We start from the raw sequence: 15,000 nt of genomic DNA, 5'->3' as shown, positions 1-15,000 counted from the left end.
TATAATTGTAATTATTCAATATTTTTTCTCAAGCAAAGCCTAAGGCAATTGAACAATTTGCTTGGTCACTGAGGCCAGTGACAATCCATTCGTATTAATGACGATTCAAGGTTAAGTGGAACTTTTAGAGCACCTCTGCCATCCTGTGTGTTACTTTTCACTTTATTGTTAAAAAACAAAACCAAAAAACAACAACCTTAACAGTGCTTCAGTGTGAAACCACCAGTGAGTTGTTTTTAACAATAAATGAGTAAGCAGAGTGTGAAACCTATCGAAGGAAAACTCACACGTACACACACAAACATGTACACACACACACACACACACACACACACACACACACACACACACACACACACACACACACACACACGTATATGGTTTGTTGTTACACATTTTGGAATTGTTTGCAATGAAAAATAAATCCTATTATAATAGTAGATGTAATGGGTGTAGGATAAACATACTTATGTAGAAAACACACACTCTCTACTCTGCCACAATATTTCATGTACACTGCTCAGGACAAGTCAAAAGGGCGGGAAAAAGAGAAGGTTGATTAGCTGATTCTCTTCTACATGAGGGTGAAGGTTTCAGGGGGAGGGGAGGGGAGGGAGGGGGGAGAGGACCGGGGGTGGATGAACAGGAAGCACATTTGAATGCATTTCCTCTCATAACAGGAAGAGGCCAGTGGCTTCCCCTTCACAATGGCTTCGCTTCTGCTTCCCACCTCCTGCTTGCCTGGACTTCCCTGGGGTGAAGAGGAGGAGGGGGCGGAGCCAGGGCAAAGACACAGGCCCCAAGGGGCTGCTGGGTAGCCAACTCAACATGACAGTACTACACACACCTTTCGGCAACACACACACACAAGCATGGACACACGCAGGCACTCACACACGCGCACACAGACACGCACGTACACACACATCCATTTGGCTGGCTACTGAGCAGCACAAAATGTCTTGAGAGTCCAACACTTATCCCATTGTCAGAAGTCCAGGCAGGAAGAGATGGGCTTACGCAAAAGGAATAAGTAGGGGAGCAACAGGACCTGAGCCTGAACCCCGGCTTGCCGCGGAAGAAGCTGCTAAGAGGGGGCATTACAACAAAAGAGGCTTTGTCCCACCTCTAATATATGCTATGTTCTGCTCTCTCCCTCTCTCTCTCTCCCTGTCTCCCTCTCTCTCTCTCTCTCTCCCTGTCTCCCTCTCTCTCTCTCTCTCTTCCTCCCTACCTCTCTCTTATTTTCTGTCTTGTGCTCTCTCTACCTCTCTCTCCCTCTCTCTCCCTCTCCCCCCCTCTCTCTCTCTCTCCCACTCTCTCCCGCTCTCTCCCTCTCCCTCTCTCTCTCTGGATGTCAGTGTCCACTCAAAGCACACAGCAGGCGCCCGTGAAGGCTTCATTCTGCTGCTACATTTATACTCTGCTATGATGAAGTCGACTTGCGTGAGGCACAATATGGCCAACGTCATCATGGATGTCTTGCTCGCTCCTCTCTCATTACATTCCCTAACAGTGTTTCTTAAAGCCGTACGTCATCATTCTCTCGATTTGTTTGCTCCTCCCTGATAACTCCTGATTCGCCCATGCGCCGTGCCGCCGATAGTAGCGTTCACGCTCGCTTCGACGTTCCTGTTTATGCCAAACAACCGCAGGCAGCGTTGAAAGTGATATATATCTACCGGCGGAAAAAGGATGTGGGTGTGTGTCCGAGCCCGGGCTCGAACTAGTGACCCGCAGTGACAGAAATAACTTTGTTGTTTTCATTCGTCCGAGGTGGATGGTCATGGATCGTGGCACTTGTGATCTAATTCCAACACTGTGGATTGGAATAATAAAACAAAATAGGTGTATAAATATCCTTTATGCATCCCTTTTTTTTTTTAAGTGACCGATATATACATCGTCTGCGGTGGGGGGAGCTAGGCGGAGACGATTGTGATGAACTAAAGTAAACTGATGATTTGGAGAAAGGCAGAGGGAGTGGGAGGCGTAAGGTACATGTTAATGAGGAGAGAGGGGAGCGCAGCTCCGAGGCGAAGGCCAGGTTTGGAATTGAGCGTTAAGGAGGTGAGAGCTTTGTGAGCCCTTTTTTCAGGTGAGGTCTCCCAGGGGTTGCACACACACACACACAGCGAGTTGCTGCTCACAGTGGTAGAAGAAACGAGGAGTGAATGGGGGTGGGTAGGGGGATCAGACGAGGGGCTGCCGGGGTGACAAACCACCCTGTAGGCCTCATTATTTTCCAGCTGTTAATTTCGCGTGCACGCTTTCTCACCCGCGATGCTGTTGATTAAGGGAGTTATGCTTTGTCAAAGAGGCGAAAAAGAAGATCCCTTGTTTAAGATGTAATTCCTCTGCTGATCCGCGTAGGGAAAAAACAAACAAAACAACGGTTTACGTTTTTGAAGAGGTGATATTTGTCTAGTATCAGTTAACAGTAATAGTTTCTAATAATAGTACCTTCTGGTCAATTAGTGTGAGCGTGTGTGTGCGCATTCGCATTCGTGGTGTGTGTGGGGGAATGTATGTGTCTGTGTGTGTCTGCGTGAGTGTGTGCGTGTCAATAAGTGGTTGTCTGTGTGTGTGTGTTCATGTGTGTGCGTCTGTGGGTATGTGTGTACGAGCGCATGGTTGTGGACACGTGTGTGTGTGTGTGCTTTTGTGTGTGTGTGTTTGTGTGTGTGTGTGTGTGTGTGTTTGTGTGTGTGTGTGTGTGTGTGTGTGTGTGTGTGTGTGTGTGTGTGTGTTCACGTCCCGTTTGCGGGGACAGGGGGGAGTACTGTTGTTCTACTTCCTGTGACTGATGACCTCATCCATGTTTGACCTTTAGCCCTGCTAAAGCCCCCCCCCCCCCAACCCCCGGGCACGCCCACATCCATCCTTGCCTCACAGGGCTCTCTTACTCTCACATGCGCACACACACACACACAAATAAAAAACACATGCACTCAGTCACCGTAAATTAAGCCCAGAGTGTACTGGCTGGAGAGGTAACTCTCATTAGAGTCAATTGCAGCAAATTAGTTGGACCCAAAAGAGGGCAGACTCCAGAGAGATAGAACTGTGTGTGTGTGTGTGTGTGTGTGTGTGTGTGTGTGTGTGTGTGTGTGTGTGTGTGTGTAGGTGGGTGTGTGTGTGTTTTTGTTTATTTACGTATTTGTGTATGTTGCGTAAACAGGATGCTAAATGAAGCATTTTTAGTGTACGTGTCTATAGGAGTCTATAATCTCTTCAGTGCAGTCAGTCAGTGGGGTTGGATGAGTGTGTGTGTGTGTGTGTGTTCGTGTGTGTGTGTGTGTGTGTGTGTGCTTGTTTTTATGTTTATGTGCTTGTATGTGTACGGGTGTCCATTTGTATGTGTGTGTGTGTGTGTGTGTGTGTGTGTGTGTGTGTGTGTGTGTGTGTGTGCGTGTGTGTGTACGGGCATGCATGTGTCTTTGTGTTTGTGTGTGTGCGGGTGTGTGTGTGTGTCCTTGTGTGTGCGTGCATGTGTACGAACGTACGCACGTGTGTGTGTGTGTGTGTGTGTGTGTGTGTGTGTGTGTGTGTGTGTGTGTGTGTGTGTGTGTGTGTGTGTGTGTCTGTGTGTGTGTGTGTGTGCGTGTGTGTGTGTGTGCCCAGGCTTGGGGGGGAAGAGAGCCTGTGCTCTGTCTGTAACCCATGAGTTTATGGCACAGGGGGCTCTTTCATGTGCCTGGGGCTGGGAGAGGGTCTGAGTGGTCAGGAGGACTGGAGCCAGGGCCCAGACACTGCCGTCCACTGTCCGGAGCTCTGGGCAGCCAGTCAACGCCGGGGAGGCCTGGCCCTTCTGCCCTTGGTCCGGGGAAGTGTTTCGGGGCTCGGGGGCGGCCGGCCCAAGTGGCCGCCCAGAGAGAGCCCCGGCCCTGTGCCCGCCCTGGGCCTTCAGCGCCACTGAGGGAACGCACGGGCAACGCCGGCGGGCTCGGTGGGTGGCGGGGCGGCGTTGACAGCAACACCCCCGCCCCGCCCCCACCCCCCCCAGAAAAAGAAATGATATGAATAAAATATGTGATTAGTTCGAAATTATAAAAACATCGAAAAAAAAATCGGGGTAGAGAAATCTCAGAAATTAATGAGCTTCTTTAAAAATGCTTCAAAGAGCCAAGTGTGATGAATTTGAGGAATGTTGCGTGAAACTATGTGAAGTATGCAAGGGCAAAGGTAATGCCACCCAGACTTGTGTGCTGTTTATTTGGCTTTGGCAGCGGGTGAATTCTCAAGAGGAAGTGAGAATAGGCAAATCCAGAGTTTGTCGATTTGCAAAAAAGAAAAAAGGTTTCGCTGTAGTGCGGGGGTGTCTCTGTCTTGTGAGGATTAGCTCTGCGGGGGATATTATGTCATTTGTTTAGCTCTTGTATGGCAATAAAGACCATGTGCTCTGCGGAGCATGTGATTGGACTTCTCCACTCGTGACCGGTGATATCATATCAGTAACAGAGGCATCAATTATTCAATGGAAAACACCAACAAAAACACAAAAACACAAAGATCAGGTTTGCGTTGAATACTGGATTTCAGAAAACATAACAAAACAAAAGCGATAAAAAAAACAACTATCTCTCTGTCTCTCTCTCCCTCTCTCTGTCTCCCTCCTCTGCCTCCTCTCCTTTTGCTCCAGCTTTTTCCCCTCTGTCCTCTCCTTTTCTTTCACCCCTCCTCACCCCACACCCCCACCGTCTCCTCTCCTTCTTTCTCAGCTTGGAAGTTAAAGCCCGGATGTCTCAGGCATTGATTCCCTTCAGGTGTCCTTCCTGTCCCCCCCACCTCCCCCCCTCCTCCCCCTCTCTCACCCCCCCTCCCCCAGCCCCGAGGAGCCGGAGTGCCTGGGGCAGGCGGCGGGTGGCGTATGAGGTGGGACGTGTGTGAGAGTGGGGGTTTGAGATAACGGCAGGGGAGGAAGTGTGGGCACTGGTGCAAAGTGATAGCCCTGCTCCTCGTCTCAAACTCGATGACCTCCGCCTCCTCCTCGTCTGCCTCTTTGTCCTCACCCGTCCCCAGCCCTCCCTTCTGTCCTTGTCTGTCTCTCTGTCCGCCTGCCGCTTCCGTCTGCCTGTGTGCCTTCCTGTCGGCCTGTCTGTCTGTCTCCCTCCCTGCATGTGTCCGCCCGTCTGTCAGCCTCTAAATGGAGCCCTGGTGTACGGGGACGGCTCACAGGCGCTAGGTGCAGACTCAGGTCGCGGTCGCTCGCGCCGCTCTGTCCGTCAAGCTCCCTTCTCACTTTCCCCCCTTCCTCGCCAACGACATCTGTGACTCCTGCGGTAACCTCTCGCACGGAAGGTGAGTTCACTATGTCGCGCGGATGGAGCGAGGTGTCGATGTCGCGTTAGTCTCCCCTGGTTTCTCCCTCTCTCTCTCGCTCTCGCTCTCGCTCTCGCTCTCGCTCTCGCTCTCTCTCTCTCTCTCTCTCTCTCTCTCGCTCTCTCTCTCTCTCTCTCTCTCTCTCTCTCTCTGTCCATCTCTCCTCTGCTCTGTCTATGATCACCGCTGTCTCGTCTCGGTCTCATCACACTGAACCTTCCTCATTCTCGATTCCTGTGCGGAATTTCCTGGCTGACGTAACTGTGTTTGAAGGGCCAGTCTAGTCGGAGGCCAGTCCAGGGAGCGCTTGAAGAACGCCTCCCAGGCGGTGTCGGCCATTTGCTTCCGTGAACCTCATTGAGCGTACTTAAAATGGCCACACAGGAATACTGCCTATCGTGCATAGACTAGTAGGTACGTAGGTGTACAACCCTAATGTGGAGAAGGAGTGTATCGACGAACCACATTTTTTTATGTGTGTCTGTCTGTGTGTGTGTGTATGCCCGCGTACACGTGCGTGTGTGTGTGTGTATGGATCTGCATCTGTGTATGTCTGTGTCTGTGTCTATGTGTGTGTGCGCTGTGTGAGTGTGTGTGGCTGGATGTCTATGCATGTGTTTGTTTGTGCGCCTGCGTGTGCACGAGTATTTGTACATTTTTCAGTGTGTATTTGTGTGTGTGTGCGTGAGTCTGTTTTGCCTGCGTGTGTGTCTGTGTGTATGCATGTGTGTGTGTGTGTGTGTGTGTGTGTGTGTGTGTGTGTGTGTGTGTGTGTGTGTGTGTGTGTGTGTGTGTGTGTGTGTGTGTGTAAGTGCGTGAGTACCTGCGTGTGTGTGTGTGTGTGTGCCTGTGCGCGCACATGTGTGTGGGTGTGTGTGCGTGCACATGTGGATCTGACCTATAGGAACCAGGGGGCAGCTATCCAGCGTATGGATCCAATTGGTCTGCCAGGAAGCTGCAAGAGTGTCAGTGGTCACTTGTGCCGCAGGAACTGATTGATTGTGGGCCTTGGGGGCAGTGAGAGACGTCTGTCTCTATCTATTTCCTGCCTCAGACAATGGTGTCTGCCCGGGCCCTGTTGTCCATCAATTATCATATAGACTCTCTCAAAGCCCGGACACAACAGCACTTGTTTTACTGGTTTCCACCTACCATCTCTCGCAGGACAGATTTATATTTGATTTGTTAATATTCCTTTGATGAATCGTCAGACCCACTCCATGATGATGGTGGCTAGACGGGCTACTGCTGCTGGACATGAAACACCATTTAGCCTGGGAGGCGCCACTGAGATCCTCCTATAATCAGCGTCTCCGGACCCCTTGAAACAACGGCTGGCTGCCTCAAGTACCCCCTTAAAACGTGGGCTGCACGCGACAAACAACACTAGACTCTCTTCGGCCTCTAGTTTTACTATCAGCTTCATGAAAGTCACGTCAGTTTTTTTTTAACGAATATAAAAATGTTCCACACAGAAACAAAAAAAAAAATCCCCCTAATTGTTGTCCTACTTATGTATGCTATTTTTGAAATCTTCCCACGTCCCCGTCCCCCCCAACTCCCTTCCTCCTGGGACCCACACCAGTCCCTCTTGGGGGACCGTGCCGCGTGCCCCTCTGGTTGAGAATCACTGCACTACATCATTCTACTTGCTGGTCCAGCATTGTGTCATTCTGGACCATTGCACACTGTTGTGCGGTTGTTTATTGCTTAACGGCCAGCCTCAACCTTCTGTGGTAGCGGCTCTCTCCTCCCCCCTTCCGCCGGATGGTAGCGTTCCACTGGCTGTCAGCTAAAGTGGGTGAGACGGCGTAAGACGACCGCTGTGTGAAGGGTGCAACCAGCGGTGTGCCGCCGTGTGGTCGCCTGCAGTCGCTAGCAGACACAGCTATGTGCATTGTGGCGGTATGCTGCAATAATAGTAGAAAGAAATGGAACTATAGGTCTACTTTACGTCTTCCTCCATAGCAATAAATTACTCTTATCAGATGAAATCAACAGTAATATAATAAATACTAATAATAAATAATACAAATTATTTTTATAATATTATTAGGAGTAATAATGCTGAAGTTAGACCCCCACCCCCCCCCCCCCCACCAAGAACCTCTGTTCTTCCCGCCGAATACTCAAGACTCCCAAAAGGCCCTCACTGCAGCGGGCAGAGCAGGGAGCGAATGGGATGTGTCTCCTCCCTCCTCCCTCCTCCCTCCTTCCTCCTCCTCCCTCTGCACCCCATCCATCCATGCCTCCTTCACCCTCCACCCGCCACCCCCACCCCCCTTCCCCTCCGCCCCCCACCCTCCACACACACAGACACCCCATCCTCATCCATCGTCCCTCTCCCCTCCCCCCCCGGGACGTACCTGTCTGTTGCGTTCATCCATAATCCGCGTGATCTGTATCTTTTTCCTCCCCATCGTCCCCGTCTCTCGGATGCGCTCTCGCTCCTCTGGCTCGAACGGAAAAAAAAAGAACGGTGGTGCGCCTCTGTTTCTTTCTCTTTCTCCTTCTCGGCTCGCTCTCCCCTTCCTTTCTCTTCTGTCCGCGTCTTTTCTTTTCTCTTCCTCTCTCGCCCGCTTTTTTTTCTCTCCTTCCACCAGTCTTTACTCTTCTTTTCTCAACTTCTACTCAATTCAAAGACTCCAGCGTCTGTACCTGTAAGGGAGACATGACAGAGGGGGGAGGGGGAGAGGGGAGAGGAGGAGAGGGGGAGAGGGGGGGAGAAATGAGCATTAAGTGAAATGAAATATGGCAAAAATACTTAGAAGGGAGGGGTAAAAAATAACAATCAGGAGGCATCATTGAAGTCACAAGGGAGGGCGAGGAAACACAAAGGATCTGTCAACAACGCAGTGAGAACGGCGGCTTTTTTCATTTCTTGGGATTTTTTTTCCATCGCGTCATATCATGCAAATGTACTCCTTTTTGTTTTTTAGCGGCAAACCAACTATGAGAGGAGACAGCGCTGTCAGGATCTTGCCTGGTTCACAGGGAATCTGACAGTTGTTTTGGAAGTGTTCGCTATCTTAAACGCTCTAATCACCCAACACTGTAACATCACCGCCCGACGGAGAAATACATTCTTGTTTCTACTCCACAAAGCCCCGGTGTAGACAGTGTGGAGCTGCCAGCAACGGCTACATCTACTTCATCTGATATGTCGGCAAATGAGAATGGTAGAATTGTAGAACACAGCTGTAAAACCTAGCGGTGTCTCGCCATGCCCTGGCAAACAAAAAGCAAACAAAGAGATCATCAGTCGCACGGCTATTCCTCAAAGTAAGAAATCAAACCAGGCATTCCAACATGAACTCAGTACAGAACTATTTGGATGTGCTGCAGGAATGGTGTGTGTGCACAAATGTGAATGTGTGTGTCTAGTGATTGAGTGTTTGTGTGTGTGTGTGTGTGTGTGTGTGTGTGTGTGTGTGTGTGTGTATGTGTGTGTGTGCGCTGTTGTGTCTGTTAGTGAGTGTGTGTATGTGTGCGTGTTTGGGGGGGGGTGTGTAAGTGTGAGAGAGAGAGAGAGAGAGAGAGAGACAGAGAGAGAGAGAGAGAGAGAGAGAGAGAGAGAGAGAGAGAGAGGGGTGAGTGGAACAGAGAGAAATGCTGCTGAGCTGGACCTGGACTGCATGAGTGAGGAAGAAAGCTGTGCTCCAAAAAGTTTTCTTTGTGCACGCGTACCCACAAGAGTGTGTGTGATTGTGTGGGTGTGTGTGTGTCTGTGGGTGTGTGATTGTGTGTAAGTGTGTTTGTGTGTGTGTCTGTATGTGATTGTGTGTATGATTGTGTGCCTGTGTGTGTGTGGGTGTGTGTGTGTGTGAGAGTGTGTTGGTGCACATGTGTGAGCCTGGCTGAGCCAGGAGCTCCGGCGCATCTCTCCTGAGTGCTAAAGTAGGCCAACCCAATCTATCTCAGGGAGGAGCAGAAGAACTGTTGTTGTGTTTTCTTTTGACAGTAGAGGTGATAACGTCCCTCGTTATGCAAATGAGCATCCCATTATTTAAGCTCAGTGCAATGCAGGGGAGCTGTCAGTGCCGTCACATAAAAAAAAAACCTCCATCTACCTTGGCTCCTTTTTTTTATCTCCTTTCCTCTTCTCTTCTTCTTCCTCTCTCTCTCTCTCCTCTCTGAACCAGATTTCCGTCACCTGGCAGCGCCTACATCAGACGTCGATGCCGAAGACGACACTGCTTCACTAAAAGACATGTCACTCTCTCTTCCTCCCTCCTTCTCTCTCTTTCCCTCCCACCTCCTCTCTCTCTCTCTCTCTCTCTCTCTCTCTCTCTCTCTCTCTCTCTCTTTCTCTCTCTCTCTCTCTCTCTCTCTCACTCATACATAAGCACGCATGCACAAACAACATACACATACACAAAATAATGCACTCCCCTCCCCCAAAGCTTCCCTCTTTTTTTTGTCGTTCTCCTGCCCTACCCTGAATCCATGTATTTATGAGCAACAGGGATGTTGAAGCACAAGAAAGTGGGCAAAAGTGATCAAAAGTGGGCTCCACCTCTTCAGGATGAAGACGGCATGAAGTTACTTGTGCGCACAAAAAAGGACTATTTTTATTGATGTTTGCCTACGCATGAAAGGATCCCACTGTGAACTTGAGAAAACAACTCGCTCACACTTCAGATTTTAGATAGATGTGATCATTTTTTTTGCATTCTGAAAAATACCAAAAATATAACTCATGCTCATATAATATATCAGGCGGTTTGAGAAGATGACTTCTCATAATATGCCGTTAAATCATTGGGAGTTAAAAAAGAAATGATTTCATTAATCAATTATTGATTTAAAAAAATTGTGTGACAAATGATACAATTATATAGTACTACTACACACAATACAGTTCTTTACTCCCAGAAATAAATAAAAAAAAACAATCTAAAAAGGTGGCGAATCTAAATGATTTACACTTTCATGAGCCCTTCCAGAACATTGTTTCGCTTTACACGCACCAGTCAGAACATAAAAACAACAGACACAGAGAGAAGGCTGTCAGACAAGACGATTACGATCATAAGACACACCACTAAGACAGTGACGCGACCCAAAACCAATCAATCACCATGATAACAACAACAAGCCATCCTCCTCCTCCTCCTCGCACACTGACAACCTCCCCAGTCTTCCAATCTCCTCCTCCTCCTCCTCCTCCACTACACTCGAGCTGGCCTGGGCAGCGCTCCAGAAACAAGGAGGCGTCAACTCCTGTGATCCTTGCCTGCCTCCTGGCCTCCACTCCCACCTTCCCTGCCATGCCCTGCTCCCTCCCTCCCTCCCTCCCTCCCTCCCTCCCTCCTCCCTCCTTCCCTCCCTCGATCGCTCCTCCTCCAGCCCCATACTGAGCCTCTCAATGTCAGTGCCCGCTGGGGCACACAACACCTTGGGCCTTACGCAACACCAGCACTAAGACTAAGCCCCGGTGCTCAACCAATAATCCCTGCTTTGGCTCCCAGCATCAGCCAGTGCATCCTAAGGTGTATTGCAACTCCACCCACACCACCACCACCACCACCACCACCACCACCACCACCCCCAACACCACCACCCCTTCACTCGCTTTAAAGGCCTTCACACAGACACACACACACACCTTCTTTCCTTTTTTTTTCTCTCTGACTTGATGCCTCATCCACCTCCTCCTACACACAACACAACACACAACCACGGTTCTCAACATCACGGCTTCAACCCCCCAGCCTGCTCCCCCCAGCTCTCCTACATTCCACCACCCCCCACCCCCTTCTCCCTTCTTCCTTGCACCCGCCCCCATGGCGTTTGAGCGCCAGGAAACTGGCACCCGACGGCGCTCCGGTGCTAGGGTCCTACCGAACCAGACTCTCGTCTCCTCTCTCTCTCTCTCTCTCTCTCTCTCTCTCTCTCTCTCTCTCTCTCTCTCTCTCTCTCTCTCTCTCTCCCTCTCTCTCTCTCTCTCTCTCTCTCCCTCTCTCTCTCTCGCTCTCTCTCTCTCTCTCCCTCTCTCTACCTCTCTCTCTCTCTCTCTCTCTCTCTGTCCCCCCCCCCAACCCCACCCCCTTCACACAAATTTAGCAGATTACCGTTGAACCACTCAATCCAAATTAGCATTGTGACGCCAAGGGGGTGGGTAGGTGTGGTGGGTGGGTAGGTGTGGTGGGTGGGTGTGGTGGGTGGGTGCTGGTTGGGTGCTGGTTGGGTGCGGTGGGGTTGAGGTAACACAGAGCCAACCCTCACAGCCCTACGCTACACTGCACGGGTTTAAATGACATAACCTGGCGTTGCTTTTCCCCCCTCGGCAGGAATTCTGTGCAAGAGAGTGAGACACCTGCCTTTGACCGGGCGCATGAGGACAGAGGGGGGAGGTCAGGGTGGGAAAGGGGGAGACGGGGGGAGAGGTGTGTACAGAGCGAGAGAGCGAGAGAGAGAGGGAGGGTGGGTTACAGTGGCTGGGAGAGGAGAGAGAGCTAACAAGCTCTGATTCATCATGCCAATTTACAAAGAGCCCAAAGTAACGCTTTAGGGAGAAGGGAGCTGCCTTTTCTATTTTTTTTTGCCCTAAAGCGAGACAAAGAACAGTGAAACGAAGAAGAAAAATTATAACTCATCTCCTGCAGTTCTTTCACACCAGACATGGCAGCTGAATGAAAGAGAGGGTGAGGAGGGGAGAGGCTGAGGAGGAGAAGGGGTGAGGAGGAGAGAGGGTGAGGATGTGAGACGGTGAGTAGGGGAGAGGGTGAGGAAGGAAGGGTGAGGAGGAGAGGGTGAGGAGGGGAGAGGGTCAGGAGGGGAGAGGGTGAGGAGGAGAGAGGGGGAGGAAGGGGGAGGGAGAGGAGGAGAGAGGGTGAGGAGGAGAGAGGGTGAGGAGGGGAGAGCGTGAGGAGGAGAGGGTGGAAACAGATGAAGCCAAGCTTCTTGCCGATCCATTCTTAACCTCATGACAGACGGGCAGACAGAAAGACAGACAGACAGACAGACAGACAGACAGACAGACAGACAGACAGAAAGAAAGGCAGGCGAATAAACAGATACAGGCAAAAAAATAAACAGGTAGATAGAGAGACAGGGATACTAAGATATAGAGAAAGTTGGATAGAACGATATAATGATATATAGATATAGCAATAGATAGATAGAGAGATAGTGATAGCGATAGCAATCGATCGGTTGATCGATTGATATATAGATAGATAGATAGATAGATAGATAGATAGATAGATAGATAGATAGATAGATAGATAGATAGATAGATAGATAGATCAATCCTCTGCACTGAGGAAATGAGGAATGGAGAGAGACCGCAGCGGAAGGGAAAGAGAGGAGACGAGGGAGAGGAGGCACCAGGCCTGTCCGGGGGAGGGGGGAGCTGTACCCACAACCCTCCCATCTGTTAAGCAGACGGACAGAGCAAGAGGGAGCCGGAGGGGGAGGAGAGAGGCGATGCAGTGGTCCCGCGATTCAGCACATAGATCTAACGAGTGCTCTCCCTCTCCCTCTCTCTCTCTCTCTCTCTCTCTCTCTCTCTCTCTCTCTCTCTCTCTCTCTCTTTCACTCTCTCTCCCTCTCCCTCTCCCTCTCTCCCTCTCTCTCTCTCTCTCTCTCTCTCTCTCTCTCGCTCTCTCATGCTCTCTCTCTTTCTCTCTCTCTCTCTCGCTCTCTCGTCTGAGTCGCAGGGCTTAGTGGACTCAGTATACAAGGGTTGATTGTAGGTCACCTGTGTCCCAAGTGTTTAGCGACTAAAAGCGAGCATGTGGCTCTTTGTCCACAGTTCTTACAGTCTGTATTAAGGGCTGCATGTAAATGTGTGCTTTGTCATCAAGCACAAGGGAATAGATCGAAACTCATCTCTCAGAATCGAAGCGACAGGAAGAGGAGAAAAAAAAGGGGAACACCGTCTGGGTTCAACCTCTTCTGTGTTGTGCAAAAGCACCAGAGCTCAATATTGCAAAGATGCAATATTGCAATATTCATAGGAAACGTATGTTTTTCACATTTACATGTCCCAGTCGTTAGTTTCGGGAGTAAAAAGGTCTTTCCACTCGTCTGTTGGGAATAGTGAGGAACAACCAAAACGAACTACTTTTTGTCCTGGTCTGTGTCTCAGCACTTCTGCTGACACCTATATTTTTTGCCAAACTTTGCCTCCTATAATGTATTGAGGAAGGCCATTCATCATTGCAGGAGGGGATGTTTTTTTTTTTACTGTACAGTTTTTTACTTACTACTGGTACTGCTAAGCTGATTGCACATCTGCAACACATTTGATACTTAAATATTTCCTTGAATTTCGCAAGAACATGTATTTTTCCCGGAAACTAGTTTGGGATGTGAGGATTTATGAAAACATATTACTCTGTAGGGAATAAACCTTTTAAGGATGTTTATCATACATCAAATAAACACAGCTTCCCTTTCAAATAAACTATCGTTTCCGTGTGAAAGGGGGAGAAAATTTGTATTAATGCAGTTCCTTGAAATTACAATTTGAGACGTGAATACTCACTCTGTGCCGAACGGCGTCTGTGCGGCTCTGCGTGTGCGCATTCGTGCGCTAGCATCTGTGCGTGCATGTGTGTGTGAAGAGAAGGGAGGAAGCAAGGAGGAGGAGGAGGAGGAGGAGGAGAAGTAGGCAAGGGAAGGGAGTCTACGGCCAGGCGGAAGAGGAAGAGGAAGAAAACAGTATTTCAGGTCTCATTGTGTCTCTAATGTCATTACAGACGGTGACTCCACTATGTGGAGTGTCACAGCACCACCCCCCCCACCCAACCTCCTCCCCCCTCCCCTCACCACCACCACACACACCCCACCCCCGTCTGTCAGTGTGAGATAGCAGCGGTGACGAATGGCTATCAGCCCCCCCCCCCACAGTACCACCTCCACCACCACCACCACCACCACCCAAACCCAATGTCTGCCTTCCCCTCCTCCACGTGCCGGTGGGAGGACAGTGACCTAAACCCGGGCGGCGGTCCATGCGTAGGTGGGCCCTGTGTGAGGCACTGAACCGCTACAGATATTAGCGGCTAATTTAACATGTGAGCAGCTAAAGAGATTAGCAACACGTACATCTGGGGGATTAGAGTGATAGCAGTGAAGGAAAAAAAAAATCACATAATGTGTTCATTTCCTTTTGTCGTCGTCCCCCCTCTCCCCCCTTTTCCCATGCGCTTTCGCTTCCAGAAAAAAAGAGGCAGATTTGTGTGTGTGTGTGTGTGTGTGTGTGTGTGTGCGTGTGTGTGTGTGTGTTTATGTGCGTGTGTGTTTGCGTGGGCGAGCATGTGTGTGTGTGTTCAGGAGAACATCCACCTGTCTCGCTCCATTAGCTCATGGCATAGTTGGATCGTTATTAAGACACAGGAGATGCTTTCCTATGTATTCTGTTTCCAATAGCTATGTAGCAAAAGAGTGGCACACCGGTCTATTGACGACGACCAGGAGACTAAGCTGTTTGTCTATACTTGACCTCTGTTTCATTTACTCTTTCAAAAAAATAATCATTACTTTAAAGTCTGCCACTTGAAGGTAGTCATTATTAAGTGCAAAACGGTGAGTCGTAAATCCCCCAACACACCGCGCACAAATTTCCTTAATTATTATCACAAGGAATCTTGATTCTTAGCAATTAAGGTGACATTGTAACTGGAAACCAATTAGCTGCTGTCGATTACGACGTGTCTTGACTGGATT

The 15,000-nt window shown here is 49.7% G+C and overlaps 1 protein-coding gene across 7 annotated transcripts in view; it reads right to left on the bottom strand.

Moving 5' to 3' along the window:
- The window catches only part of mef2cb (myocyte enhancer factor 2cb), a 62,767-nt gene that overhangs the window by 32,720 nt on the left and 15,047 nt on the right, over window positions 1-15,000 (bottom strand). For 6 of the 7 annotated variants that reach the window (XM_079750441.1, XM_079750436.1, XM_079750440.1 and 3 more), the window contains exon 2: window positions 7,689-7,980. In XM_079750441.1, the coding sequence (XP_079606567.1) occupies window positions 7,689-7,742 (54 nt within the window). In that variant the 5' untranslated portion in view covers window positions 7,743-7,980. Of the gene's footprint in view, window positions 1-7,688; window positions 7,981-13,816; window positions 13,944-15,000 lie in introns of those variants that run through there. The other variant, XM_079750437.1, reaches the window with a different exon arrangement.

Source organism: Pollachius pollachius (genome assembly GCF_949987615.1).
Source record: "Pollachius pollachius genome assembly, chromosome: 1".
NCBI lineage: Eukaryota > Metazoa > Chordata > Actinopteri > Gadiformes > Gadidae > Pollachius > Pollachius pollachius.
The sequence above is the reverse complement of the archived record's forward strand: the minus strand, read 5'-3'. Positions and strand labels throughout refer to the sequence as shown.